Source organism: Melanerpes formicivorus, unplaced genomic scaffold (genome assembly GCF_026170545.1).
Source record: "Melanerpes formicivorus ecotype bairdi unplaced genomic scaffold, bMelFor1.0.p_v2 SCAF_39, whole genome shotgun sequence".
Taxonomy (NCBI): Eukaryota; Metazoa; Chordata; class Aves; order Piciformes; family Picidae; genus Melanerpes; species Melanerpes formicivorus.
In genome coordinates this window covers 2,350,310-2,377,814 of record NW_027142391.1, presented here as the reverse complement: position 1 = coordinate 2,377,814, position 27,505 = coordinate 2,350,310, and the positions used below count along the sequence as shown (strand labels likewise).

The 27,505-nt window shown below is 50.2% G+C and overlaps 1 protein-coding gene across 1 annotated transcript; it reads right to left on the bottom strand.

Moving 5' to 3' along the window:
• Positions 1-2,661: 2,661 nt before the first annotated feature.
• Positions 2,662-26,671, bottom strand: SSU72 (SSU72 homolog, RNA polymerase II CTD phosphatase). The gene is made up of 5 exons (XM_068158249.1): positions 26,488-26,671; positions 19,399-19,542; positions 8,163-8,302; positions 5,615-5,733; positions 2,662-3,433 (listed from the first exon to the last, which is right to left on the bottom strand). The coding sequence occupies exons 1-5, from the start codon at positions 26,565-26,567 to the stop codon at positions 3,332-3,334; spliced, it is 585 nt and encodes a 194-aa protein (XP_068014350.1). The 5' UTR covers positions 26,568-26,671; the 3' UTR covers positions 2,662-3,331.
• Positions 26,672-27,505: the final 834 nt, after the last annotated feature.

Here is a 27,505-nt window from a genome sequence, read left to right as displayed (position 1 = left end):
TGGGGGAACTCATGTTCTGCACAGCCATCAGCCTGTGGCTTCTGATCTCCCAGGCAGCCCCATGAATGAGGCTGGGTCACCTCTCAGCTGCCATGGGCTCAGGTATAAGCCAGGCTTCGCCACAGAGCTCTGCAGGATTCCTCTTGGGGAATCACAGAATGGGTTGGAAGGGACCTTAAAGATCATCCAGTTTAGGACAGGATAGGATAGGATAGGGTAGGATAGGATAGGATAGGATAGGATAGGATAGGATAGGATAGGATAGGATAGGATAGGATAGGATAGGATAGGATAGGATAGGATAGGATAGGATAGACCAGGTTGGAAGAAACCTTCAAGATCATCGTGTCCAAGCTATCATCCAACACCACCTAATCAACTAACCCATGGCACCAAGCACCCCATCAAGTCTCCTCCTGAACACCTCCAATGATGGTCACTCCACCACCTCCCCAGGCAGCCCATCCCAATGGGCAGTCACTCTCTTGGCAGTTCCATTGCCCCTGCCATGGGTAGGGACACCTCCTGGCTCAAGGCCTCATCCAACCTGGCTTTGAACACTTCCAGGCTGGGAGCCTCCATAGTCTCTCTGGGAAACCTGTTCCTCACCACCCTCATGAGGAAAAAGCTCTTCCTGATGTCTGATCTAACTCCAGCTGCTTCCAGTTTGAGGCCATCACCAATTGTCCTGACACTACCTGGATTGTTCAGGAGGGAGAGAAGGCAGAAGCCTGCAGCATCCTGTACAACTCTACCATGTTTTCAGCCCAAAGCTTCTCAGTTCAGCTGAGGAGATGAAGTTCTACTCATTAATCCACGCTTAGCAGCAGAGCAACCAGAATCCTCTGCTAATTATGCGCATGAAAAGTGCCAGCTTTATGTAATCAAAAGGACACTGCTGTAAAGCTCCACAGACACACAAAGCAGGGGCTAGAGAGGTCCTCTTTGGGCTTTTACTGCCCTGCTATAAAACAACAACAACAAAGAGCTCTGCTCAGGCTGAGCAAGTTGAAAGCAGAAAACATTTCCAAGCCCTCTCCACGTCTCACCTTGCCACAGAGCAGATTCCAGTACAGGCAAGGAAAACTCTGCTCAAAATACTTGGAGCTGTGCTTGCTTGAGATCTCCTGTTGAAGAGATCAACTGAAGCAGCTCAGTCCTCACAGAACCATCTCCCTCCTTTGGCTGTAAATATCCCCATGGTAACAGGCAATGGAATCAGACAGACAAATGAGCAGAAGCAGAGGAGGCTGAGTGAAAATCCTCAGCTCCAGAAACAAAAATGGGACAGGACAAGCCAAGCAGAAAACATTCACTCTGCAAAGCTCATCACAACTGCTGCTTGGACTGTCCTCATCACGTGTTCTCCACAGCTTTTGGGGATAGGCAGGGAAGGAGAGGTGGTGGAGTGGCTCTCTATGTCAGGGAGTGTTTGGATTGTGCAGAACCCAACCCCTCTGCTGGCTGGTAAGGATTAGGGGAAAGGCCAACAAGGCAGATAGCCTGGTGGGAGTCTGCCACAGAGCACCCAGCCAGGGTGAGGAGGCTGATGAAGCATTCCACAGGTGATTGGCAGAAGTCTCCAATCCCCATCCTTTGTTCTCTTGTTGGGGGGACACTTCAATTCACCAGACATTTGCTGGAAATACAACACAGCAGAGAAGAAACAATCTGAAGAGGTTCCTGGAGTGTGTGGAAGAGAACTTCCTGACACAGCTGGTGGCTGAGCCTGCCAGGGCAGTGATGGTGCCCCTGGACTCTGCCCTGGGGAGGCCACAACTTGAGCACTGGGTTCAGTTCCGGGTGCCACAGGACAGGAAAGACATTAAGGTGATGGAAGGTGTCCAGAGAAGAGCAATGAGGCTGGTGAGGGGGCTAGGGAGCATCATATGAGGAGCAGCTGAGGGGGCTGGGGTTGTTCAGTCTATAGAAAAGGAGGGTGAGAGGAGATCTTATTGCTCTCTGCACCTACCTCAAGAGACTGGAGTGAGGCTGGGGTTGGTCTCTTCTCCCTAGTAACCAGCAATGGGATGAGAGGAAATGGACTTCAGTTGGGCCAGGGGAGGTTTAGGGTGGAGATTAGGCAAAACTTCTCCACTGAGAGCGTGGTGAGGGGTTGGAACAGGCTGCCCAGGGAGGTGGTGGAGTCACCATGCCTGGAGGTGCTCATGAAGCTGTAGCTGTGCTGCTTGAGGATACAGTTTAGTGGTCATGGTGGCTGGGTTATGGTTGGACTTTATGATCTTAGAGGTCTTTTCCAAGCTTAAAGATCTTTTCCAAGCTTAAAGATCTTTTCCAAGCTTAAAGGTCTTTTCCAAGCTTAAAGTGTCTGCAGCAGCAGCAGAATCATTGTGTTTCACCAGAGAGAGACCAGATCTGCAGCAGCAGCAGAATCATTGTGTTTCACCAGAGAGAGACCAGATCTGCAGCAGCAGCAGAATCATTGTGTTTCACCAGAGAGAGACCAGATCTGCAGCAGCAGCAGCAGCAGAATCATTGTGTTTCACCACAGAGAGACCAGATCTGCAGCAGCAGCAGCAGAATCATTGTGTTTCACCAGAGAGAGACCAGATCTGCAGCAGCAGCAGCAGCAGCAGCATTGTGTTTCACCACAGAGAGGCTTCACTTCTGCTCTGCTCCTTTGAAAACAAGCAAGGCTCAGAGGTTTCTCATTTTTATTGGATGCTTCCAACTTTATATCTAATAATATACAGATACTCATTATTCATTGTTCCATTCACATCCTCACAGAGTGCATTCTGTCACATCAACATAAAAAAAAAGAAGTAACAACCAAATAGCAAAACAAAACAAAACAAAACCCACCCCAAAAAAAAAAACAACCAACCCCAAACCCCACCAAAAGAAACCCAAAACCCCAAACCCAAAAGGCATCAACTGAAATCAAAACAACTTTGTGAGCTGGAAAAATACATTATAAACTTCTATTCCAGAAACAGTCTCTTGAGAATTCAAACCCTACTTGTGAAAGAGTTAAAAGTAGGCTCCCAAGAAACCCTTCCTCATGTTTAAACCTTGGTGTGTGCTTTGAATCCCACCCTCCCCACCACCCCCCTCCATCCTATGTACAACCCCAACCAGTACCTCTGCCTACCTGTGACAGAATTACCTGGAACAAAACAGAAGAGAAAGACACCAAAAGGGAGGTTTGTGGTTTGCCTTTTCTTTGTTTTTTTTGTTAAACAAACAAACAGACAGACAAACAAAAGAGAGAAAAATCAATATTCATGTTGCAGGGAAATACAGTATCAGCAGAGCTTGGAACACATGCTTCCCTCATCTGGATTAAGGCCTAGGAGGCAGATGTGCTTTAATAAAAGCAGACAGTATGAAGAAAAGTCCTTCCACTTTTCTCTTCAAATTCCTGTAACAGCTCATCTATTTCGTTCTCCATGTCTTCTGTGTGCTGTATCTGGAAGAGGGAGGGGGGGGAAAAAAACACACAACCAACCAAACATTAATCAGAGGGCTGGAGCACCTCTCCCACAAGGACAGGCTGAGAGAGGTTGGGGTTGTTTGGTCTGGAGAGGAGATGGCTCCGAGGAGACCTAATTGTGGCCTTGCAGGATCTGAAGGGGGCTACAAGGAAGCTGGGGAGGGAATGTTTAGGCTGTCAGGGAGTGATAGGACTGGGGGGGATGGATCCCAACTAGAGGAGGGGAAATTCAGATTAGACATTAGGAAGATGATCTTTCCCATGAGGGTGGTGAGAGACTGGCATAGGTTGCCCAGGGACGAGGTGGAAGCCTCATCCCTGGAGGTGTTTAAGGCCAGACTGAAGGTGGCTGTGAGCAACCTGCTGCAGTGTGAGGTGTCCCTGGCCATGGCAGGGGGGTTGGAACTGGCTGATCCAGGGGAGGTTTAGGCTGGATGTTAGGAAGAAGTTCTACCCAGAGAGAGTGATTGCCCATTGGAATGGGCTGCCCGGGGAGGTGGTGGAGTCACCATCACTGGAGGTGTTCAGAAGGAGACTTGATGGGGTGCTTGGTGCCATGGGTTAGTTGTTTAGGTGGGTTGGATTGGTTGATGGGTTGGATGTGATGATCTTGAAGGTCTCTTCCAACCTGGTCTGGTCTATTCCATTCCATTCCATTCTATCCTATCCTATCCTATCCTATCCTATCCTATCCTATCCTATCCTATCCTATCCTATCCTATCCTATCCTATCCTATCCTATCCTATCCTATCCTATCCTACCCTATCCTATCCTAGGGGTGCCTTCCAACCCTGATGATTCTGTGATGAAACAAGTGGACTCCCAAGGGTTCTGATGTTCCATGGTTTTGGCTGGCTGTTGGATGTAAACCAGCAGGTTGGACCAACCAGTGCAGCAGGAGGTGCCTGAGATTCCCAAATGTATTCCTGCATTATGTTTATCTGCATATCCTTCCTGCTCCAACCCACTGAACTGGCACTTCACTGCTACTTTGTTGAGTAGGCAACAGCCATCCTCACTAGATAGCAAACAGGAGCTTCAGAATAGCTGCAGGCACACTGAACAGAAGGCTGGAACTTCAAGTGCTTGAACCCTCTCAGGCTTCTTTAAATCTGGGAAGGATTTAAGACCAGAATAGCTCACACAGGCTGGAGTAAAAAAACAGCCTGTTGCCACACTGGAAGAGGTGAACTCATCAACTTGCACAGTGTGAAGGACACAGATCCTTTCTGTTCTCCTCACTGTTTCCAGCACAGCTTATTTCAGTCTTACCTCAAGGGCTGGGGCCCCTGGATAGGGATGACAGAAGGCACCATATTTGCCTTCCACATCACACACACAAGGTGGGACTATGAAACACACCTCCAGAGGATGTTCTTCAGGTGTGCTCTGAGTCAGAATGCAGCTGTGGTTTTGAACCCCATCTGCTACAGCTGCCTTTGGAATGGATGCTCGTGCCAGGGACACTGTTTTGAGCATGGGCTGAACCCATAATGGTTCTGTGCAGGTTATTAACAAGGGCTTTGCAGTGCTGCTTTTTGTACAAGCCACCAACACATTGCTTCCAATCACAGAATCACCACAGAATGGCTCAGGTTGGAAGGGACCTCAGGAATCATCCACTCCAACCTCCCCACCATGTCAGGGACACCTCTCAACTAGACTCAGCTGCTCAAGGCCTCATCCAACCTGGCCTTCCAACACCCCCAGGGTGGAGACATCCACAATCTCCCTGGACAGCCTGTGCCAGAGTCTCACCATCCTCATACTGAAGAACTTCTTCCTCAGCTCCAGCCTATCCCTGCTCTCCCTCAGCTTCAAACCATTCCCCCTTGGCCTGTCTCTAGGCACCCTGATGAAAAGTCTCTCTGCAGCCTGCCTGTAGGACCCCTTCAGGTATTGGAAGGCAGCTCTAAGGTGCCCCTGGAGTCTTCTCTTCTCCAGAATGCACACAGAGTTCACTGTGGAAGCCATGAACTCTGCTACAGTTCATCTGTTTGCACAACAGCTCCAGAAATGACAAGCTCTCCCGACATGGATTTACTGAAATGCTTGCAGTCAGCAGCACCTTCCTGGAGCACTTAGCAAACCCCAACCCCCCCGTGGAGGCAGATGGGCCCAAGATCCCCCCAGGCCAACGAGCCCTCTCTACTTACACACTGGCAGAGTTCACAGATAAGGAAAGCTCCCAGGGTTGCCTCCTCATGGTTATCCTGAATGTCCACATTGATCACATGGACTGGCTGACACGTCTCCTGTTCTCTGGAGTTTAGGTCTGTTTGAAACAAAGCACAGGCAGCAACACTTTGGGTGGGATGGGACCATGTCTGACACAGGGCACACACAAGACCTTTGAAGATACACAGACACTGTAGCTCTCTGCCTTCTCCAAACTTGCTTTCAGGCAATTGTTTGTTTAATGTTGTCCCAAGCAACAGTTCCTCACTTGGAAAACAAGAGCTGGCTTTTGGAAAGGAAAGAATTGTGCTGGGGAAGGGCCTTGACAGTGAGCTTGCCCTGGTCAGGAGAAGCTATCACTCACCTTACTCTGACAACCCTTAAGGAGTCTCAAAAGTCAACAATGACTTGGGGCTTCCTCACCTGAGGAGTTTCAAGTGCCTGTTTCCTCAAAGAAAGCATTGTGCACCCCACACTCCAACTGCAAGGTGAACCCCAAGCTGAGCACTGACAGCCACATTAGAACACTCTGCCTTTCATGTGTTCTGCTTATTCAAAAGGGGGTGAAGTGTGGAAAAGAAAACATCCTTTTCCCCCCCATGCATTGCTGTTGTGCCTCTCTAACATGACCTCCCCAGGACACTACAAGTTGTTCTCTCCCCAGGACACCACAAGTTGTTCTCTCCCCAGGACACTACAAGTTGTTCTCTCCCCAGGACACCACAAGTTGTTCTCTCCCCAGGACACTACAAGCTGTTCTCTCCCCAGGACACTACAAGCTGTTCTCTCCCCAGGACACTACAAGTTGTTCTCTGCCCAGGACACCCAAGTTGTTCTCTCCCCAGGACACTACAAGTTGTTCTCTGCCGAGGACTCCACAAGTTGTCCTCTCCCCAGGACACCACAAGTTGTTCTCTGCCCAGGACACTACAAGCTGTTCTCTCCCCAGGACACTACAAGCTGTTCTCTGCCCAGGACACCCAAGTTGTTCTCTCCCCAGGACACTACAAGTTGTTCTCTGCCCAGGACACCACAAGTTGTTCTCTGCCCAGGACACTACAAGTTGTTCTCTGCCCAGGACACCACAAGTTGTTCTCTGCCCAGGACACCACAAGTTGTTCTCTGCCCAGGACACCACAAGTTGTTCTCTGCCCAGGACACCACAAGTTGTTCTCTGCCCAGGACACTACAAGTTGTTCTCTGCCCAGGACACCCAAGTTGTTCTCTCCCCAGGACACCACAAGTTGTTCTCTCCTCTTGAGGCCTCCACTCTACAGTTTCAGCTTTCACACCTAGAATCATTGGGCTGTACTCAAGTCTTCTTTTCTTTGGTCACTTATGAAGGACATTACCAAGAAGTCAGAGATAGACAACTTGAAAATTGCAGTCATAGAACTGTTAGGGCTGGAAGGGACCTCAAGGATCATCCAGTTCCAACCCCCCTGCCATGGGCAGGGACACCTCATGCTAGATGAGGTGGCCAGTGGCTGTGGCTCTTTGTTTCCCTTCCTCAGGATCCTCACTTAAAACATTAGCCTGAAAGCTGCTTTCTCCATGAAGCTCTTCAAGAACCAGGGCAGCTGCTCCCAGAACCTACCAACACATTTCAAACACTTAAAAACACTCAGGGCACTAACTGCTCAGCCTGGGAGAAGCCCAAACTGTGCTTCTGTACTGCTTGTGCCACGGCCACCAAGGAGGTAACAGCTGCTAGCTCAGTTGCCTTGGTCTCTCAGCATGAAGCCTCACAGGAGCCTGCACCCAGCATTTCCAGAAGCAGGGTTCTCAGCCCAGGAGCCAACTGAGTCATTGCCAAGCCCCCATGACTTTGAGTGAGCTCTCCTCAAGCTTGCTGCATTGTGCTCATGCAGAGCCCAATCCCCAGCTGAGCTGCTCCTGGCGTGTCTGCCTGACTCATCTGAGGGCAACGCTGTGGCGTGCTTGCAGCGTTAATCACGCACAGGAACAGCTTCTCCACCTGTGCAGGAGCTCTTTATTGGGGAGAAACTGCTTGGTACATCAGAGGAAGTCTTCTGCAGAGAAGGGAAGTTGCATGAGGAAGACAGCTTAGACTTTGTGCCTTCACCAACTCAAGGTGGGGAAAAAAAAAGAGCTCACCACACACAGCTTGCTCCTTTTTAGCTCCATCAGCATTTTCACCCCCAGAAGGTGTTTTGAGTGTCTCCAAGTGCTTGCTGTTTCCTGATCTCAGCCCTTCACATTGCTGTACACAGCCTGGGGAGCTGCCCACACCAGCATCTTTCAGAACAAAGCATTCAGCCACCACTCCTCTAGGACACAAAGTCTACCTCCTGTCCCTGCTGACGTTCCAGCAGCAGCAGCACTCAGGGCACTGAGGAGTTTCCAGGTTGTGGAAGACCTCCTGTCCCTGCTGACGTTCCAGCAGCAGCAGCACTCAGGGCACTGAGGAGTTTCCAGGTTGTGGAGGACTTGAGGGAGCAGGGGGGGTGGGGGGTGGAAAAAAGCACTCAAAGTTAACTTGGTTTATCAGTTCAAGGTCCTTACCTTCTACTACTTGATCATAGACTCTTTCTTCGCAGGTTAGGATCAAGTCAAAAACATCTTTGCAGTTCTGGAATCTTTCTGGCCGGGGCTTGATCCTCTTATTTCTGTCCAACATGTGTAAAATTCCGTTCTGTGTGTATCTGAGGTGGCTTGAGTTAAGTACCAGCACTTCAGGAAAAGTCATGGTTTGGAGCAAATGACCAGCACAAGTTAAATGAGTCACAGATTGGCTCAGGTGGAAAGGGGACCTCAGAGATCACCTACTCCAACCTCCCCACCGTGGCCAGGGGTGCCTCTCAGCTGCTGCTCAAGGCCTCATCCAGCCTGGCCTTCAACACCCCCAGGGAGGAGGCATCCACAGCCTCCCTGGGCAGCCTGTTCCAGTGTCTCACCACTCTCATGCTGAAGAACTTCTTCCTCAGCTCCAGTCTAACCCTGCCCTCCCTCAGCTTCAAACCATTCCCCTTGTCCTGTCTCTAGACACCCTGATGAAAAGTCCCTCTGCAGCCTTCCTGCAGGATCCCTTCAGCTACTGGAAGGCAGCCATAAGGTTCCCCCAGGGCCTTCTGTTCTCCAGGCTCAACACCCCCAGCTGCCTCAGCCTGTGCTCATAGCAGAGGTGCTCCAGCCCTTGGATCATCTTTGTGGCCCTCCTCTGCACTCACTCCAACAGCTCTGTGTCCTTCTGATGCTGGGGCCACCAGAACTGGACACAATTATTACTGCACCTAGAAAATAAGAGTCCTTCTGGTTGCCAATACAAAGATCAGTGACCCCTAGCTAGATCCCCACCTGGGCAACTCATCCAAGCTTCTGACTTTAAAGAGCCCAGGCACTGGCACAATGGCAGAGCCAGCTTCAAAAAGGCCCTAAGAAGAGAGCTCTTCAGCAGGACAACTTCTCTTTGGGCAACCATTTTTATATCCACACTGCTCAGCACACTCACTTGGCTGGTGTGTGAGCAGCATGCCCTACATCCCCTCAAGCCACTGCCCCTCACTCCAGGGGCCTCTCCCTTGAAATTGAAAGGCAATTATGTGGTATTCCTAGTGTCAACTGCACATCTGCAGCAAGTCCCACACTCAAGGCCTCCAGGCTTATGCAACTCAACTTCCCAAGCAAGTGAAATCAATCACAGCAGCACGGCCCCTTAAAAATATCCCAAGGTACAGAAATGGGAATGGAGAAAAACACTGACTTCATGCCTGTCAGAGCTTCAGTCACTGTGTGAAAGGAACCTGTTATCTGCTGCTTGGGAGCTATATTTATGCTGGTACTGTAACCTCCAGGCTCCAATCTGCAGCCTGGAGCCCCCTCTCAGACAGGACTGGCTCATCCCTCTGTCTTCTCAGCCTTCTGGGAGGTGCAGTTGCACTGGGAGCACACCAGGGTTGACTCTCATCTAAATCTGCTCACTTGACTGAAAGCAAAGTTTTGTGGGGAGATGAGGAAGAGCAGGAAAGGTTGGAAGGAAGGAAGGCAGGCTGGGAAGTGCTGCCATCTCTGCCTTCCTCTGAAGCAGCAGTATTTTTAGCCAGCTAAGTATATATTGTAAAATGAAAATAGCAGGAAGGGGAACAGCCTCATTTCGTGAGCTAGCAGAAGGATTCTGAGCACACAACCCTTCCACTCTCAGCATGCAAGAGGTGATCTTGGCTCATGTCCTTGTTGGAAAGGTCAGACATACACCTGGCAGGTGCCTCAGTTCTTCTCAGGGAGCAATCCTAAGCTTTTGTTAACAGAAGACCAGCAACTTTCTCTGCCTTCTTGCAGTTGCCTTCTGGGCTCTCAAGCTCCTCTGCCCTGGGTCACCAGACCTGCATCTGCTATCCACATGCTTCAAAGGAAGAGTTCTCAAGCTCCAAAGCTTTTCTTCCAAGTGTTTAAGCTGTGTTAAAAATTAAACCCATCTTTCCACCTCTAAGAGTCTGGGTTATATGGAAAGCCAGTTCAGGTCTCTCCTGTGTCTGCACCACTACACATCAGAACATCCCCATTTGGTCTCACTAACCGAGTGAGAAACTGCCTGTCACAAACAGCTAAGCCTAGTCATGTTTCACTGAGGTCTTAGAGTCACTGAGGCTGGAAGAGACCTTTAGGATGACTGAGTCCAACCACTAACCCAGCACTGCCAAGTCCACCACTAAACCACATCTACACAGCTTTCCAAATCCCTGCAGGCACAGTGATTCCACCACCACCTCCCTGGGCAGCCTGTTCCAGGGCTTGACAACCCCCTCAGAGAAGAAATTGTTCCTCATGTCCAACCTAAACCTCTCCTGGCACAACTTGAAGCCATTTCTTCTTGTTACTTGGGAGAAGAGCCCAACCCCCACCTCACTCACTCATCATTTCAGGGAGCTGCAGAGAGCAGTGAGGTCTCCCCTCAGCCTCCTTTTCTCCAGGCTGAACCCCAGGTCCCTCAGCTGCTCCTCACCAGCCCTGTTCTCCAGACCCTTCCCCAGCTTCATTGCCCTTCTCTGGACCTGTTCCAGCCCCTCAATGTCCTTCTTGGAGTGAGGGGCCCCAAACTGAACTAAACTTCTCTCTCAGCCAACTGATTTCTCTTTTTCAGGTCATCCCCAACCCTTTTACCACCTCTCCTTTCCTGTCTAGACCAAGAATCATCCTTTCTAGCCCAAAGCTATCTCACAAGCAGCTCTTGCACGCCAGCACCCACTGCTTCCTCACAGCACCCCTGTGAACTCCCCTTGGGTTTGTTTTGCTTGGGGGAGGAACAAAAACCAACAAAAATCAATCACTTCCACAGAGCCACTTTGGAGCTGTGGTTCTTTGCAGAGCAGGAAAACAACTGCCACAGCCTCTTGCCCACTCCACAGCCTGCTGAAGGCTGCAGGTGAGCCCTCTCTGGGCCTCCACCCTCCTCCTCTCTCCATCCTGCAGTTTCAAAGTGGGGAGAGGGGGGGGGGAAAGAAATATTAAATAAATCCTCCACATCCCACACACTTTTTTTTTGGTGGGTTTGCTTTTTTTTTTCCTTCCCTTTCTAGGATAAAATGTTGCTGGCAGCTGTCCCCTAAGCTTCCCTGACTGAGCTTGGAGACAGCATTACGCATATTCAGAAAGCCCACACACTCAAAGCTTGCTGCTTCCCAGGCAGGCTTCCTGCTGCCAACTTGCAGCTAGAGGTTGGGTGGGTTTGGTTTTTTTTCCCTGCTTTTCCAAGGGTCCATCTGCCTATAAAAGGAGCCTGAAAGAAGCAGTTGAGATCCCTGAACACTTTCCTGTTTGGTTGTCTGAACTGTGTGGCACCTGTAATAAATAAAGCGATGAATAAGTCAGCCAGCCCCAAGGGGCAGCAGAGCAAGCAGGGGGGATGTGGGCTGCATGCTGGTTTGCAATGTGGTATTCTAACCCCAGCTTCTTCCTCTTCAGCAGCTCAGGTGGATGTGAGGATCATCACAGAATGGGCTTAGGAGCTCAGAGATCATCTACTCCAGACCTCAGAGATCATCTACTCCAGACCTCAGAGATCATCTACTCCAACCTCCCCACCATGGCCAGGGACACCTCTCAACTAGACTCAGCTGCTCAAAGCCTCCCCCAAACTGGCCTTGAACACCCCAAGGGAGGAGACACCCACAGCCTCCCTGGGCAGCCCATTCCAGAGTCTCACCACCCTCCTACTGAAGAACTTCCTCAGCTCCAGACTAACCCTGCTCTGCCCCAGCTGCAAAGCATCCCCCCTTGGCCTGTCTCTAGACACCCTCATGAAAGGTCCCTCTGTAGCCTTCCTGTAGGATCCCTTCAGCTCTGAGGTCCCCCTGGAGTGTTCTCTTCTCCAGGCTGAACAACCCCAGCTCCCTCAGCCTGTGCTCAGAGCAGAGGTGCTGCTCTTCCTTTTCAGCAGTCACTTCTCCAGCAGGCACTCAAAGGAGTTTCACCTTTCAGTGCTGCTGTGGCCAGACTTCTTTAGCCACACACATTTCAGCCCATCATGCTGCATTTTAAGGCAGAGGCTTTGTTATTTTCACTGCAGACAATGTCTTGCCAGTGCTGAACAGCTGGAACTGTGCTTGAGGATTCAGAGATTGCATCAAGTTGGAAGGGACCCTCACAGGTCATCCTGTTCAACCCTCCTGCAGTCACAGCAGGGACACCTCCAACCAGATCAGGCTGCCTAGGGTCACAGCAAGTCTGATCTTGAGTATCTCCAGGGATGGGCCTCAACCACCTTGCTGGGCAACCTGTTCTGTCCTTTCACCACTCTCATTGCAAAGAATGTCCTAGGATGAGCCTAGACAGAAGCTGTCAAAGGGAGAAGAATGGAAGCAATGGCAAAGTCCAGGGCCAAAGAGCTGGAGAAGTGCTACCAACAGAGGTGCTGAAGGGCCTACCAGGAAGACAAGGACAGCAGAAGCAGAACACAAGAGGATGACTTCACAGATGAGGTATGTTTGACCCTGCCATCCAACAGCTGACTATGCACTTCCTCCAGTGTGGGCTTCAAGAGGAGTTTGGATTTTGACTGCTGCAATTCAGTGTCTTGGTGACTTGGCAAGGTAGCTCAAACTGCTGGTGAGACCAGGATGTGACATGGGCATGTGATGAAGGGATCCAGAAAACACTGTCAGGAGCAGTGGGCAGGCAAGAGGGGATTGCAAGGGGCCTCCCAAGTATCACACATTACTTTGGGATGCTGCTCTCAGGGTTAGAAGCAAGTGCCAGATCTCAGAAGATGAGCAGCAAATTGGATGGGGAAAGGGGAAGTACTTGGAAGGGGGCTGTGAGGAGAGAGGGCTGTGAGGAGAGAGGGCTGTGAGGAGAGAGGGCTGTGAGGAGAGAGGGCTGTGAGGAGAGGGCTGTGAGGAGAGAGAGGGCTGTGAGGAGAGAGGGCTGTGAGAAAAACATCACTCACTCCACCCTGGGCTTGGAGCAACAGGGCCTGCAATGACTGTTTGCAAAGTGGCTTCCCTTGCTGTCACTGCCTTGTGTAACACCCAAAGGTAATTTTCAGCTCAACAGAGCTACAGCTGGCTAGGGCAACTCAGATAAAGCAAAGCACACCTATTACTTACATCAATTAAGCCATTTCATTTCACACATTTGGGGAACCTGAGAACACATTCACAAAGCCAGCAGGACCACTTCTTAGCAGCAGCATGCAGAGCAAGAAACACTCTGGATGAGGTCTGCAGCAAACACTCCTTAGTGCAACGCTACAAACAGGACCCTGAAGAACAGAGGGATGTGGTTAAGCCACAGGCTAATTAACAACCAATTTCTGCAAGGCTCACAGACACACAACTTGTGTGCCTTGGGTAAACACTTCTCACAAGAAGCCCTTCTCACGCTGCTGCTTTCTGCTTCTGTATTCTTGCATTGAATTCTAAGGACCCTGAAGACTTCTCAGTGCTGTCACTGGGCAGCAAAGCAGCTGGAACAGTTTTTCCCCCCCTCCCCCATCCTCAGCCTCTGAAAATGGGACTTAAATCACCTTGGGTTTATGTACTGATACCTGTGTTATGCTAATTAAAGGTTTATGGCAGCAAGAGAGAGGAAACTTCCTTCACACATCTTGAAAAGCCTCCAGTAATTAATAAACTGATTTTAACAGTAGTTTATAGCAAACCAGTCAAAAGTTAAGTACCCCATAAAGCAGCAGCAGCATGTTTGGAAAAGATAAGCCTCTAACTGCTTATTTCTAGTAGACTGCTCTTTTGCTTTCCCTCAGCAGCTTGGTTTTGGAGAAGAGCTCTCAGCTATATGAATTTCTGAGGGCTAACTGAGCCCTAGCTGGGATATGAAAGCCCTTCAGACACCCCTTGCATGTTCATTAGCAGCATACAGGAATGAGACCTTCCAACAAGAATTCCATGGCAGCAACTGTGCTCCGTACTGAGTGGGATTAGATAAATACAGCTGTGCCAGCTTGTTTCTGCTGAGATTCAGATTAATGGAATGGTTTGGGTCAAAGGAGACTTTAAAGATCATCCAGTTCCAACCCCCCTGCCCTGGGCAGGGACCCCTTCCACTAGCCCAGGTTGCTCAAGGCCCCACCCAGCCTGGCCCTGAACACCTTAGAGGGAGTAAACATCCACAACCCCACCGGGCAACCTGTCCCAGTGTCTCCCTAACCTCACAGGGAAGAACTTCTTCCTAATCTCCACTCTAAATCTGCCCTCCTTGAGCTTCCATCCATTCCCTCTTGTCCTGTCACAACAAGCCCTTGTAAATGGGTGGCAAACAAGAAACCATCACACACCTCCCCTGCCATTCCCATGCTGGACCTCCAATCTGTGCTGCTAAATGCTTTGGTGGCCCACTGGAGAAGCCCTGCTGGATTCAGTTAAACAAATCTGCCACCTGGCTCCCCAGTGGCAGAACAATGACATCTGAAATCCACAGAAGACACAGGCTACCCTCCACAAAGCAGTGAGCCAAAGCGCTCTGCCGAGGCGTGAAGCACATGCCTGCTCACACTCTTGTGTACTCAGAGCACAAGGAGTGTGGCCCTCTGACTCAGAGTTCTCTTACCTTGCTCTTTTTTCTGATCTTCCTCCTATCAAGGTGGGGGTTACTGACCAACACTTCCAAGGGCATCCAGACTTTCCAAACAATCTTTTCACTTTCCTCTGTCAGCAGGTTTCGAAAGGCTCCTCTGAAAGCAGCTGCAAGAGGGTTTCTGCCACGCTATGTGGGCAAGCTACACACAAAGTGAGCTTCCAAACCACTCCAGGGCAGCAGGTGACACACAAACAGTCTCAGATGTTGATTATCAGAAACATTTGGCACAGCTCACTCAGTTTGGGGGATTTGTACCTTTGAGAGCATTGAGAGATTTTTAAGAGCAAAGTCATTAAGCAAAGAGGCAGCATCAAAACTCCACAGTGCTTCCACACCCAAGGGCTGGAAGGTTGGTCTTACAGGAACTTAACTTCATCACTCCAGAGTCCAAAGTATCAATTCTGTGGCTGAGGGACAAATAACTTTCCACTGCACAAAGGAAGTCATCTCATTCTTCCAGTACTAGGGTTAAGACAGTGCAGAGGAAACCCTCTGGAAGAGATGACTCAATACTCCAACTGCACTGCCCCACACTGCTCAGCTTGACTCCAAGACTGTAAAGGTGAAGATTTCTACAAGAAAAACCTAACTGCAGTGATGTCTGCCCAAGACTTCAGCACTGCAGGACCCTCCTTCATCACCACCCTACAAACACTGAGAAGTTATTCCTCAACATAGCCTCACTGCTTCTGGATGCACTCTCTCCTCAGCTTGGCCAAATCCTCTTTGCATTTGTTCCTCTTCATGGGCAGGGCAGATGGTGCCTAGAGTGGGACTGGAAAGTTTGGGGCACAGAATCTTCTCCCACACAGTTCTACAGTGAAGCCAACAATAGCCTTCTGCTGGCCTTCCTCATCTTCTGTATGGAAACACAGACTTCAGTTTTGTCCACCTAGACCCTGTGAAGATCCTGTGCATGCCAGAACCTGCTTCAGAGCTTTTCCACTTCAATTCTGGAGCTGCTCTACAGAGTCCTTCCTTCGAGCCTACACTTACTCCAAAGCCATCACATTTTCCTCTACTGATGTTCTACCTCCCTGCACCTTACCAGTTACTAGAGCACTTCTCAGGCAGAGGGAAAACTGGGGGATCAACATGAGTTATGGTGGGACCATAATGCTACAAATATGGACTGGCAAAGTGGTCTGTATGTGGCAGAAGAAAACTGGCTCCACTTGTTCTGAGTGTGAAGGATGTTACTCAGCCCCCCCCCCCCACAACCATCACATGTCAGCAACAGTTCATCCAGCCTAAAGATGGAGTTCACAGAGGAACACCTAGACTGCAATCACCCAGATTATCACTACTAGGGAGAGTCCAGTAGAGGTTATGAAGAGGATGGGGGGCCTGGAGCATCTCTGTGAGGAGCAAAGGCTGAGAGACCTGGGGCTGTTGAGCCTGGAGAAGAGCAGCCTGAGAGGGGACCTGATTGATGTTTATCAATATCTAACAGACAAGGACAAGAGCCTGAGGCCAGACTCTTCTCAGGGGTGGGCAGCAACAGGACAAGGGGCAAAGGGCACAAACTGGAACCCAGAAGGTTCCACCTCAACAGGAGAAACTTCTTTGCTGGAGCCCTGGAGCAGGCTGCCTAGAGAGGCTGTGGAGTCTCCTCCTCTGGAGAGGTTCCAAACACCCCAGGGCATTATGACCCTGAGCAGCTGCTGTGGGTGACCATTTTAGCAGGGAGGTTGAACTGGATGATCACCCAGAGGTGCCTTCCAGCCCCCACCAGGCTGGGATTCTGTGACTCAGGGAATTTAAGCACTGTGTTGTAAAAATGCAGTGGCAGATGTGGATACTTGAACTGCAAGGTTTAACTGCCACATCTTAATACACTTTGAAGTGCTTCCATTTCACATACACTGTAACCACCTACTCAACTGCTGCTCTGTGCCTGGCTCCATTAATCCCTTTTTCCTGTGCTCTGGAATTCAACACATGCCTTCAAGGTATGTGAGCTTTTGCTCTGTATTTCACTAATTAACTGCAATGAAGCTGCTTTTAGTCTCTGCAGAGTGGGCTTGGGATAGTTCTCCCCCTTTCCAGAAATGAATACAAATTTCAATGCATCTCTTCACTCCAATGTATTTTTAACCCTGCTGGCTGATGTCTGAGTTTCTGCAGAGGCTCATTTCTGTTTGAGACTTGCTTTCTGAAACAGGGGTCATTTACTTGGCTGGCCTGACAATGTCCCAAGTCCCTAAGAGCCATGATTTCCCTGAGTATCTGGTGACCATAATGCTTTGGATCTTGTTGGCATGCAGAGCTGGGGGAAGGACACCACTCCCAAACAAGGCAGTACTGAATGCTGAGCACTCCAACTTCATGTGTCACATCACTGGCATTTGGGAAGAAGCAGACAGTTGTCAGCAAGACAGACTATTTCAAAGCACATGGAAAGGCTACAGATGACAGATTTCTGCTTAGCTGGGGAAGGCAAGGCTGGGGAACAGAGCAAGCAGCTAAATCATGTGAAGAACCACCCATCCTTTCGGTCCCCCATACCAATGACACCCAAGAGGAGGCCCTCCCACCCTTCAGAGCTCATATTTGCATGCCCATCACCCTCTGAGGTGCCTTCCAACCAAAGCCATTCTGAGTCTATCAGCTCTAGAAAGTAATGCTCACCCAAACACCCACCCACCCTGAGAGCCCACATGACCCTGGGTGAGAAGGACCCACACCACGGCTCTCTCGAGGAGGTGTGGGTTTGGCCACTGCCCTCAAAGCCTTCACCCTCAAAGCCCACTGCTGGAAGTGGAGTTGCTTTCTGCACTGACAATCTTTGCTCTGAAAACCTTCACTTTACATTATCTGAGAATCAAAAATGGAAAGCTGCAGAGCTAATTGGCCTTGCCCCATTTCCTATTTCCTGCTTACATTGGGTTTCTTTAGCTATAGGGAGTTTAACCCTGCAAACACAGCCACCACCACCTCTCCAGCATGGAGCAGAGCCAAAATGGTAACTCCAAAAAGGGAGAGAAAAAAAAAATGCTGACTGAGAGGTCACTAGGCAGGCTTTCTGTTGACTTTTCTCATTGCCACCCTCAGGGCAGCAGCAATGAAGAGGGCGACAAGGAAACCACCAAGTCGTTAAGTGCCGGTGAAAATCACTTCTCAGTTCAGAGAGCTGTCTTGTGAAGCAGTTCTTTTTTAATCAAGACATGCCACACCTCATTAAGATGGGGTTGCAAGGTCTTCCTCTTTATGGGCAGAGGGATAAAAAAACCAAAACAAAGCAAAAAATCCCCAACTCTCAGCAAATCCCACACTAAGGGCTAGAGCCTGCATTTTGATGAGGTATTGGGGAAGCAACACCATGCAGAGAGGCAATTCCAGTGCTTCATCAGTCCTCACTGTGCTGGACAGCTCTAGCCAAACAGCCCAGGCCCTTATTAACAGAAGTTTTTTCAATGCCCAGTTGGCACTCCTGGGGCCTCAGGGAGCTCAGATTTACTACTTCTGGGTCAGCAAACCGCACAAAGGATTTTTAAGTAAGCCACAGGATCCCCTGTGCCACCACACCACTGCAGAGCTGGCTTTCAAGCTAGTGAGTTTGCTGACTCCTTGGGTGACAGCTTGAAGTACTTTCTACCATGTTCCAAGTTTTCTAGTCTCCTGACAAGCTGTTTAGTCTTAGGCCAGTCTCTTCAAAAAGAGGGAAGCCAACAGGGCTGTTTGGATGCAGTTAAGACATTTAAACCACGTTAACAGTGCTGTTGGATCTTCAGAAGGCCATACCCAAGGTTTTCAGGGTTAAAAACCCCAACCCTTACACCACTAAGAGGTGCAGACTGCTCTATTAAACTACTAAGATTAATCTCTGGGATAATTCACTCTACAGGGCTCTGTATCTCTGAGGCAGGAATTCAGAACACACTGAATCCCTTACTTGGGGGAAGTTCTCTTCTTTCCTACTCATGACAAAAATACTTCAGATGCCTTGCTGAGAAAACATCTAGGATGAGTCCCCCAGTTTTGTAGGCTTCCTTAAAAAGCAATGAAAACCCCACTTGCAACACAGATGTTTCAAGATCATGGAGTTTGACATTAGCCATGGTTTTAAGTAGTGTGCATAACCCTGGTCACCTCTGCTGCCCAGGATTAAAGATGGTTTTGGGGCTCTCCTATGTCCACTCTATGTCCTCCACTGTAAGTTGAGGGTTGGTTTTTTTCTCCCCCCCAGTGCACAGATCAAATCATGTCTCAAGAAACTGTCAGTGAGAAGGGTGAGCTCTTTAATGAAAGGTATCCTCTCTCCCACAGAAAGTATACTGTAAGCCTTACCTGTCAGGGTCTGAGCTAAATACAACATTAATGTCGAGGTGGTCGCTCCTCCTGCAGCCATTACCAGCACAGTCTTTGCACTGAGAAAAGGATCCACAGTGCAGGGGAGGGAAGGGGCAATCTGTCAGAGCATGGAATGTGCTTTCACTCGAGAGCTAAACGTGTTAACCAGACTACAAAGGAGCATTTGGAATGTGTGCACTGTAAACTCAACAGCAATTTACAAGGGAGCATCAGAGGCCCGTGGTAAAAAGAAAACCAAAAAGAAAACCAAAACAAACCTCCCAGCAACTGAAAACATTGGAAGTTCGCCAGGGGAGCAACTCTATGTTCCTAATGCATGATGGCAAACAATCAATTACACCTCTCAGGGATGAACCACATTGGATTTTTTAAGCAGGCCATGCCACAGGGATACAGTTCTTTGTCTTTCCTAAGCAGATCATTGTACATCTGATCATATGTTGTTTTGAAATCATAAACGTTCGGCTTGTCGGGGGCCGGGCCGGGCAGTTTCACGTGAGTCCCCGTGCCGAAGGAGCGGACGCTGAATCCTCGTTTGCTGAAAGACAGAGAGGGGAGGGGGAAGAGGGAAGGGGGTTAGACTTCAAAGTGCTGCAATTGGACTTCAAAGTGCTGCAGAACACACCCTGAACGTTAGAAACGCTTCTCAGCAATCGGATCAGGGTTGGGGCTGCTCAGCCTGGAGGAGAGAAGGCTTCAGGGAGAACTGAAAGCAGCCTTCTAGTACCTGAAGAGGCTACAGGAGAGCTGAGGAGGAACTTTTGACAAGGGCTTGTGGTGATAGGATGAGAGGAAATGGATTGAAGCTGGAAGAAGAGAGATTTAGACTTGAGATTAGAAAGGAATTATTTACAGTGAGGGTGAAACGTTGCCCAGGGAGGATGTGGATGCCCCCTCCCTGGAGGTGTTCAAGGCCAGGCTGGATGAGGCCTTGAGCAACCTGGCAGGAGGTGTCCCTGCCCATGGCAGGGGTTTGGAACTGGATGATCTTCAAGCTGCCTTCCAACCCAAACCATTCTTTGAATCTTCCCAACTGCATTGGTAAGAGCTTATCCAATGTGCACATTTCTAGGGGAGCACCTAAACTCCATCTGGCATTCTCTTGGAGTTATGGTACAATGTGTTTTGGATGCTGCTTCTCTGCTTCCAGGCATCCTGGACTTGCAACAAGCAGGTTCTGTAATCACTCCTGGGCAGTGCAGTACAGGCAGAGATGCTTTTGTCTTGGTAGTAAAGTAGGTAACAATACCAACTGATCAATAATTACTTTTCCTGCTAAAGCTGCTGGAGCAACTGGATTGTTCCCCTCCCTCTGTTGCCAAAACTACCTCCAGTGTAATTTAATTAGCCCAGTACAAATAGTTGTGTGCCTGGCTCTTTTCTCAAGCAGACTGACAAACATGCTGTGTAATTACCTTTACAGAACTGGGGCAGAGATTCTGCTGGCTGCTACCTAAAAACTCTGGGGGAAGCCTGAGAGATCTTCATTCCATTCTTATGAGCAGCTACTTGTTTAATAACTGCCACTTTCAAAAAGGGCAGGAACCTGCTTGTCTTTGAGGGCAATGCCAAAGTGTGCTGATTAATCTGAATGCACCCACTTGAACCTCAACAAATCCCTCAGCATTAAGGAACTCTGGGATAGGTTGGTGGAGTAACAGGACCAAAAGGAGATTTATTTGCTGGTGGACAAATACACAGTGACAATGGATAAAGAGTAATGATGGACACACACGGGGTAAAATACTGCTGCTCCTGTCCAGCATGCTGGACAACATTTGAAGTGCCACACATGAAAAATGTGTTCCCCTAATGCTTGTGACTCATTGAAAATGACTTCTTTTAAGTAGCCTAAATCTGACTCCTGACATGGAATTCCTGCTCTGACACCAGCTGTTGCCAGGGAACAGCTCTGACACTATGCACCACGTGTACATTATGAAATCTGCTGAAAAGATTTCAACATCTCTTTCTTTTTGCCACACTTGGGAGGCTGGGAGAGAGAGGGCAGAATGGCTGCACAGAGGCACTGTTCAGAGCAGCCTGCTTTTAGTCAGCAGCTGGACAGATGCTGTTCAGTGAGCCATCAAGTATCTGGGGTGGTGTAGTGTGGCACAGACCTCTGAACAGCCAGCATTCTCTACAAGACAATGTGTACCTAGTGTTTGTTCTTGGCCTGGTAAAGCTACTCAGAAGATGGAAACTCATGAGCTTCCACTTCACCATAAAGGGTAAGACAGACCAATGCAGGATCCTAGCACTGACTGCTGGGAAGGGGAAGCTTAAATGCTCAACAGGTATTGTGGAATCTCAGGAAGCTGTCTCTATCAGTAGTAGTAAAAATCAGTGTATGTAAACTATCAACTTACCAAGTACAAACACAAGCCAGGACACAGATCTCACCTGCAGCAAGTATGCTCACCTCACCTTAAGTCATAGCTCACCACAGTGAGGCCACAGGCACTACCCCTGTGCCCAGGAGTTTATAGACTTAACTGAAGAGCTTGGGAACAGGCATTGCATTTCCCTCCAATGACTCTGAGAGCTCACTGCAAACACTTCTCCTCTGGGACACAACTGCTGCTGAAAGCAGAGCTCAACATGGCACTGCACTAACAAAGCCCTACCACGTGACAGAGCTGTGACCACAGAGTTCCAGGCACTGAGAGGAGAAATATTAATCCATGCAGACCAAGATGTGAACTTTGATCCAAATCTTTCTTTTATTTCATTCTTCTTTGGGGATCTCACATGTGCTTATTACATTAGGGTGTTTTTCAGCTTCCTGAGAGGTCACACCAGTACAGCTCCTCTTCCTACAACAGCCAGGATAAGGCATTACTGAACAGTAAAGCAAGCACAAACCTGCAGTACCACTGCAGCTGGTGAAGATCTTTCAGGGGACAAATCACTAATTTTACTACATCCCCTCCCACAACATGTAGCAGGAAAACAACCAGCAACAGTGCCCTCCTTGTAGTTGGCACTATCACTGGTAAGCTGTGAAATGGAAATGCTTTACTATAAAAAAACCACATTAAAACATTTCCTCCTTCTTCTTGAGGGTTTATTAATACAATTTAAGGCTTCCTACATGATAATACATTAATTTACAGTGAGGGAGGCAAGGCACTGCAGCAGGTTGCTCAGGGAGGTTGTGGATGCCCCCTCCCTGGAGGTGAGATTCAAGGCCAGGCTGGGTGAGGCCTTGAGCAACCCGGGCTGGTGGGAGGGGTCCCTGCCCATGGCAGAGGGTTGGAACCAGATGATTTTTAAGGTCCCTTCCAACCCAATCCAATCCAATCAATTTGTATTGAATTTCAATGCCTCACTGCATTTAGCTGCTGACAGATAATGCCAGCAGTGAAGCTGGCCAGCAACTTATGTGAACAGCAAGGGTGCAACGTCACTTCTCTTGCAAGGTCCATGCTGAGCAAATGATGACACCAACATCAAACTGAACTTTCAGCTATTAGGGTTTCAGTACTTAAATTTGTTTGCTGCCACTAAAATATCTTAGACTCACACTCCCCATGTCTCACAAGTTTCCCCAAAGCCAACCAATAGATCTGCAGCTTAAGGCAGTATCAGCACCCCACAAGCTTTCACTATCAGTAGTAGCATGGACTCTGAGCCCAGGAGATTGAGACAGGAGATCTACACTGCAGGAGCCTGAACACACATCCTACACACTGGGAGACTTTGAAACAATTGCTTCCTTTTAAAGGCTAACCAGGGTGTTATCAAATAAATACAGGCAAATGGCAAGGTTGAAGTGACTGGCAATAAGAGAAGTGTTACCCTTCCACCTTCCTCTTCCATGTCTGAAGGACACCCAGGGCATAACTCTGCTCACTCTGAGGCAAAAGAAGCCCCAGAAGACCTATACACAAGTTATATTTGTAAAAGAAATGTAGGCTGAGTAAGGTCTGACCTAAGAGATTGGTCACAGATGGAATCCAGTCTGACAGCTTCTAAGGAAGGTTGGTCTTCCTGCACAGTCTTTATTGCTCTTCCTCTCTTCCCTTTGCTTTAATGTCTCACCATACCCCTATGCCTACCAACAAACTTCCAAAGCCTTTCAGTCTGTCCTCTGTTGGAGAATTGGAACAAAATGTTTAATACAACCTGGTTAATGAGAAAATATGCAAGCACACTACAAAGCAAACTGGCACTGGACTGAACCAAGACACATCAGAATCCAATAGATGGATTATTTAGACTCGAGTAACACCCCCATGTGTTTGTTTTCCAGTGGCACAGAGACATCAAAGTACAGGAAGGATGGATATGAAATGCAGGTTGCATGTGAGGCTCATGTGCAAACCCTTTTGGGAATGAGGACAGAAAGCTTGTGAGTTTCCCCCAAACAAAAGTAACTCCTTATCTGTTAAGCTTAAAGGGCAGAAAAAATTAACCCCAACAGATACCACCAACCCCTCCCTCCTCAAACTGCTGAAGTGGGTGGAGAAAGTGTATTATCATTCTGCTGTTCGGAGTTCAGGGTGTCCTGAAATGTATCAAGATGCTAAGACACGGTGCAGCAGACACGCTGGAGGGAAGAGAGGCCATCCAGAGGGACCTGGACAGGCTGGAGAGGTGGGCACAGGCCAACCTCATGAAGGTCAATAAGAGCAAGTGCAGGGTCCTGCATCTGGGTCGAGGCAATCCCAGGCACAAATACAGGCTAGGCAGTAACTGGCTGGAAAGTAGCCCTGAGGAGAGAGACTTGGGGGTGCTGGTGGACAAAAAGCTCAACATGAGCTCTCAGTGTGCACTTGCAGCCTGCAAAGCCAATCAGATCCTGGGCTGCATCAGGAGAAGTGTGGCCAGCAGGGCAAGGGAGGTGATCCTCCCCCTCTACTCAGCCCTGGTGAGACCCCACCTGGAGTACTGCCTCCAGTTCTGGAGCCCCTATTACAAGAGGGATGTGGAGGTGCTGGAACGTGTCCAGAGAAGGGCCACAAGGATGATCAGAGGGCTGGAGCACCTCTCCTATGAGGACAGACTGAAGGAGTTGGGGCTGTTCAGTCTGCAGAAGAGAAGGCTCCGAGGTGACCTTCCAGGATCTGAAGGGGGCCTACAGGAAGGCTGGGGAAGGACTTCTCAGGATCTCAGGTAGTGATAGGACTAGGGGGAATGGAATGAAGCTGGAGGTGGGGAGATTCAGGCTAGATGTGAGGAGGAGGTTCTTCACCATGAGAGTGGTGAGACCCTGGAATGTGTTGTCCAGGGAGGTGGTCGAGGCCCTGTCCCTGGAGGTGTTTAAGAGCAGGCTGGATGAGGCTCTGTCCAGCCTGATCTAGTGTGAGGTGTCCCTGCCCATGGCAGGGGGGTTGGAACTAGATGATCCTTGTGGTCCCTTGCAACCCTGAATGAAACTATGAAACAAGCTTGCTCAAGTCACTTCCTACAGTTCATGCATTTAAAAGGATAAACTGCTGAGCAGAAACATCAAAGCAAGAAGTGATGGACTGTAGGTGCTTCCAACAAAAGCCCACCACGTAAAGCAGACACTTTGCTCTTAGGTGTTACACCCAGAGGGCTCAATTTGGTGCTTTACAATTGCAAGTTAAAATTCAGGCACCTCTGCAAGACTGCTTTCTCTGTAGAAGGATTTAGATTCAGACTGGATATTAGGAAGAAACTCTTTACAGTGAGGGTGTTGAGAGGCTGGAACACCTTGCTCAGGGAGGTTGTGGATGCCTCCTCCGCCCTGGAGGTGTTCAAGGCCAGGCTGGATGAGGCCTTGAGCAACCTGGGCTGGTGGGAGGTGTCCCTGCCCATGGCAGGGAGGTTGGAACTGGCTGATCTTGAAGGTCCCTTCCAGCCTAAACAATTCCACGAACCTACAAACTATCATACATTTGCATTCAGGTTTTAGCAGGCACTAGGCAAGCCTGAGATGGAGAAAGCAAAACAAACTTGTCTGCTACGTTTCTCCCTGACTCTCCTTCCCCTTTTAATCATGTGCTCTTCCCAACTGCAGTGCAAGACATTCCCCTGGGCTGGCAAACCAGGCTGGCTTTGAGCTAGTAAAGACATCTGCCTGAAGTTTACTGCCAAATGGCCATTCCCACTGCAGGGGCTAGTTCCTCCTTTAGAGCAGCATCAGCAATTCATCCCTAACTTGCCTCCTCCTTTTGATTCATTTATTGGGTGACAGGTTGGACTTGATGATCTTTGAGGTCTTTTCCAACCTTATTGATTCTATGATTCTTCATTAAAAAAAAAAAAGCCTTGAGAACACCTCCAAAAGAAAAAAAAAACCAAACAACAAACCCAACCCTATTTTCCTGCCACGTTTGCCAGGAGAGCCTCAGGCAGGCTAGGAGTGATTTATTTCTTCTGCAAAAACAGGCTAGAGATCAGAAGTACATTTAATTTGTCCTTGGTGCCCAGGTTTCAATTAAAACTCGAGTCCAGCAGGAAAACAACAGAAGGGCATCCTCCCCCCACAAGCAGCTATTGGGAACATCCTGTTTACACGGAGCTGCCACAGGTATCAGCTGATGCCAAGTTCAAGCACTGAACAGCATCGAATGCTGCTCACGGTAAGATGGCAGCCAGACCAACTGCTCTGATTACTTGTTCCTTCCCAGGCTGTCCTTTTTCTTCGTCTATACACAGCTGTTTGGCTGCCTGTGCTAACACTACCTCAACATTCAGCTGGCGTAACTCTAACAGAAAGAGGTTTAAGCAAAGCCCTTTATCGCTTTCCTGCGGCACGCAGGACGATTTAGGCACACGATTCCATCAGGTCTCTCCTCGTCAGCCTGTCCCGAGTCTCCCACCTCCCGCTCTCAATTCAGCCGAGCTGAAAATGACTGCAGGGCTAAACAGATGAACCCTCCTAATCCCCCCCCCCCCCCCCCAAAACATTTAACATCCTGAAGCAAACGCTTCCCTGCTACGGGCAAAGCCTCCCTTGCACTGCGTTAAGCGGTTCCAGTCTTCAGAGGAAAGGGTTTTTTTTTCTTTTTAGGAAAAAAAAGGAGGAAGAAAAATAAAACGAGGAGAGGAGGGGGAGGGGGGAAGGAGGAAGGAGCATTTAAGTTTTCAGCCGCCGAGACACGGGAGCTGCTCTGAGCCTGTCGAACTCTCCCGCTCCTGTTCCGCAGCGCTGGATCCGGAGGTCCACCGGGCAGGGTGGAGCAGATCCCCACCGCCGCGGCCCCTCCGGCCAACCCGGCGCGAAGCAGGGCCCGGAAGCGACGGGATGCAAACAGGATGAGCGCCCCGCGCCCGCGGGCCCGGCGGGGCTCGGCACAGGCCCCGAGCGCGGCCTGGGACCGCCGCCGCTGCCTCGCTGCCCTAGCAGCCCCGCCGCAGCGCCGGCCGGGCCGCACCACGGAGCGGCAGTCCGCAGCCGCCAGGCCCAGAACGCGGCGGGGAGGGGGCCCGGCTGCAGCGAGCCCGGCGCAGGCCGCGCCGCCCGTGGAAGGCAGGCAGGGAGGAAGGGAGGCGGCTCGGCCCTGTTTACCTGAGGATGTTGTGCGCCTCCATGCTACGGTTCTGGTTGCTGGAGCACACCACGGCCACGCGGAGCGGCGAGGAAGGCATGGCGGCGCCGGAAAGAGCCCAGCTCCCTCCCCGCAGCTCCCCGAACGCTCTCAGCCCCCGGCCGCGGCTCGCACAAAATGGCGGCGGGAGCCCGGCGGCGGGCGGTGCCGGAACGCGTCAGCAGGGCCGCTCCGTCCCGCCGCGGCCAACCGCCGGGCGGCCGTCAGCAGGCGCAGGCCGCCGCCTACCATCGAGACGGGCGCGGGGCGGGGCGGCGCGGCCAGCGCGGCGCCGGCCATAGAGAGGAGCGCCAGAGGGGGAGGGAAGGGCCACGCCCCCGTAGCGCCGCCCACGCCCCCGTAGCGCCGCCCACGCCCCCGTAGCACCGCCCACGCCCCCGTAGCGCCGCCCACGCCCCGCGGAGGCTCTGGCGGGGAGCCGTGGGGGCTCCGCCGCCCCTCGCTCTGCCGTCAGCACCGGCCCGGGCCGTGAGAACGGCGCAGAACGTGTCAGCCGCTTGTTGCGAGGGAAGGTTGGGTTCAGGTTGGGTACGAGAAGAAACTTCCTCACTGAAAGCGTTCTCGAAGCCCGGCACAGGCTGCCCAGGCTGGTGGCTGAGGAGGGGTCTCAGAGCCGCAGAGATGCGGTGCTGAGGGACGTGGGTTTAGCACCAGACTCGGCAGAGGTAGAGAAGGCTTGGACTCAGTAATCTTAAAGGTCTTTTTCGTCCACAGTGAGTCCAAATTCACCATGTAAAGCCTTGAGCCCTTCCCATCTTCTTCCCAGCCGTGCTCCCCTTCCATGCTTCCCACCGGATAACTGCCCTGGGCCTGACGATGCGAGCCACGGACTCTAGCGCTTCGTTTTCAGAAGAATGCGGTTCAAGCAACGATTGTGGTGGTTTTTTTCCTGAAAAGCTCTCTTCTGGCTATTTTTTGTCCTCGGCACTAGATGGCAGCCAAATGTTGCAGCGGCTGCACCGAGCTGGACCGCGGATT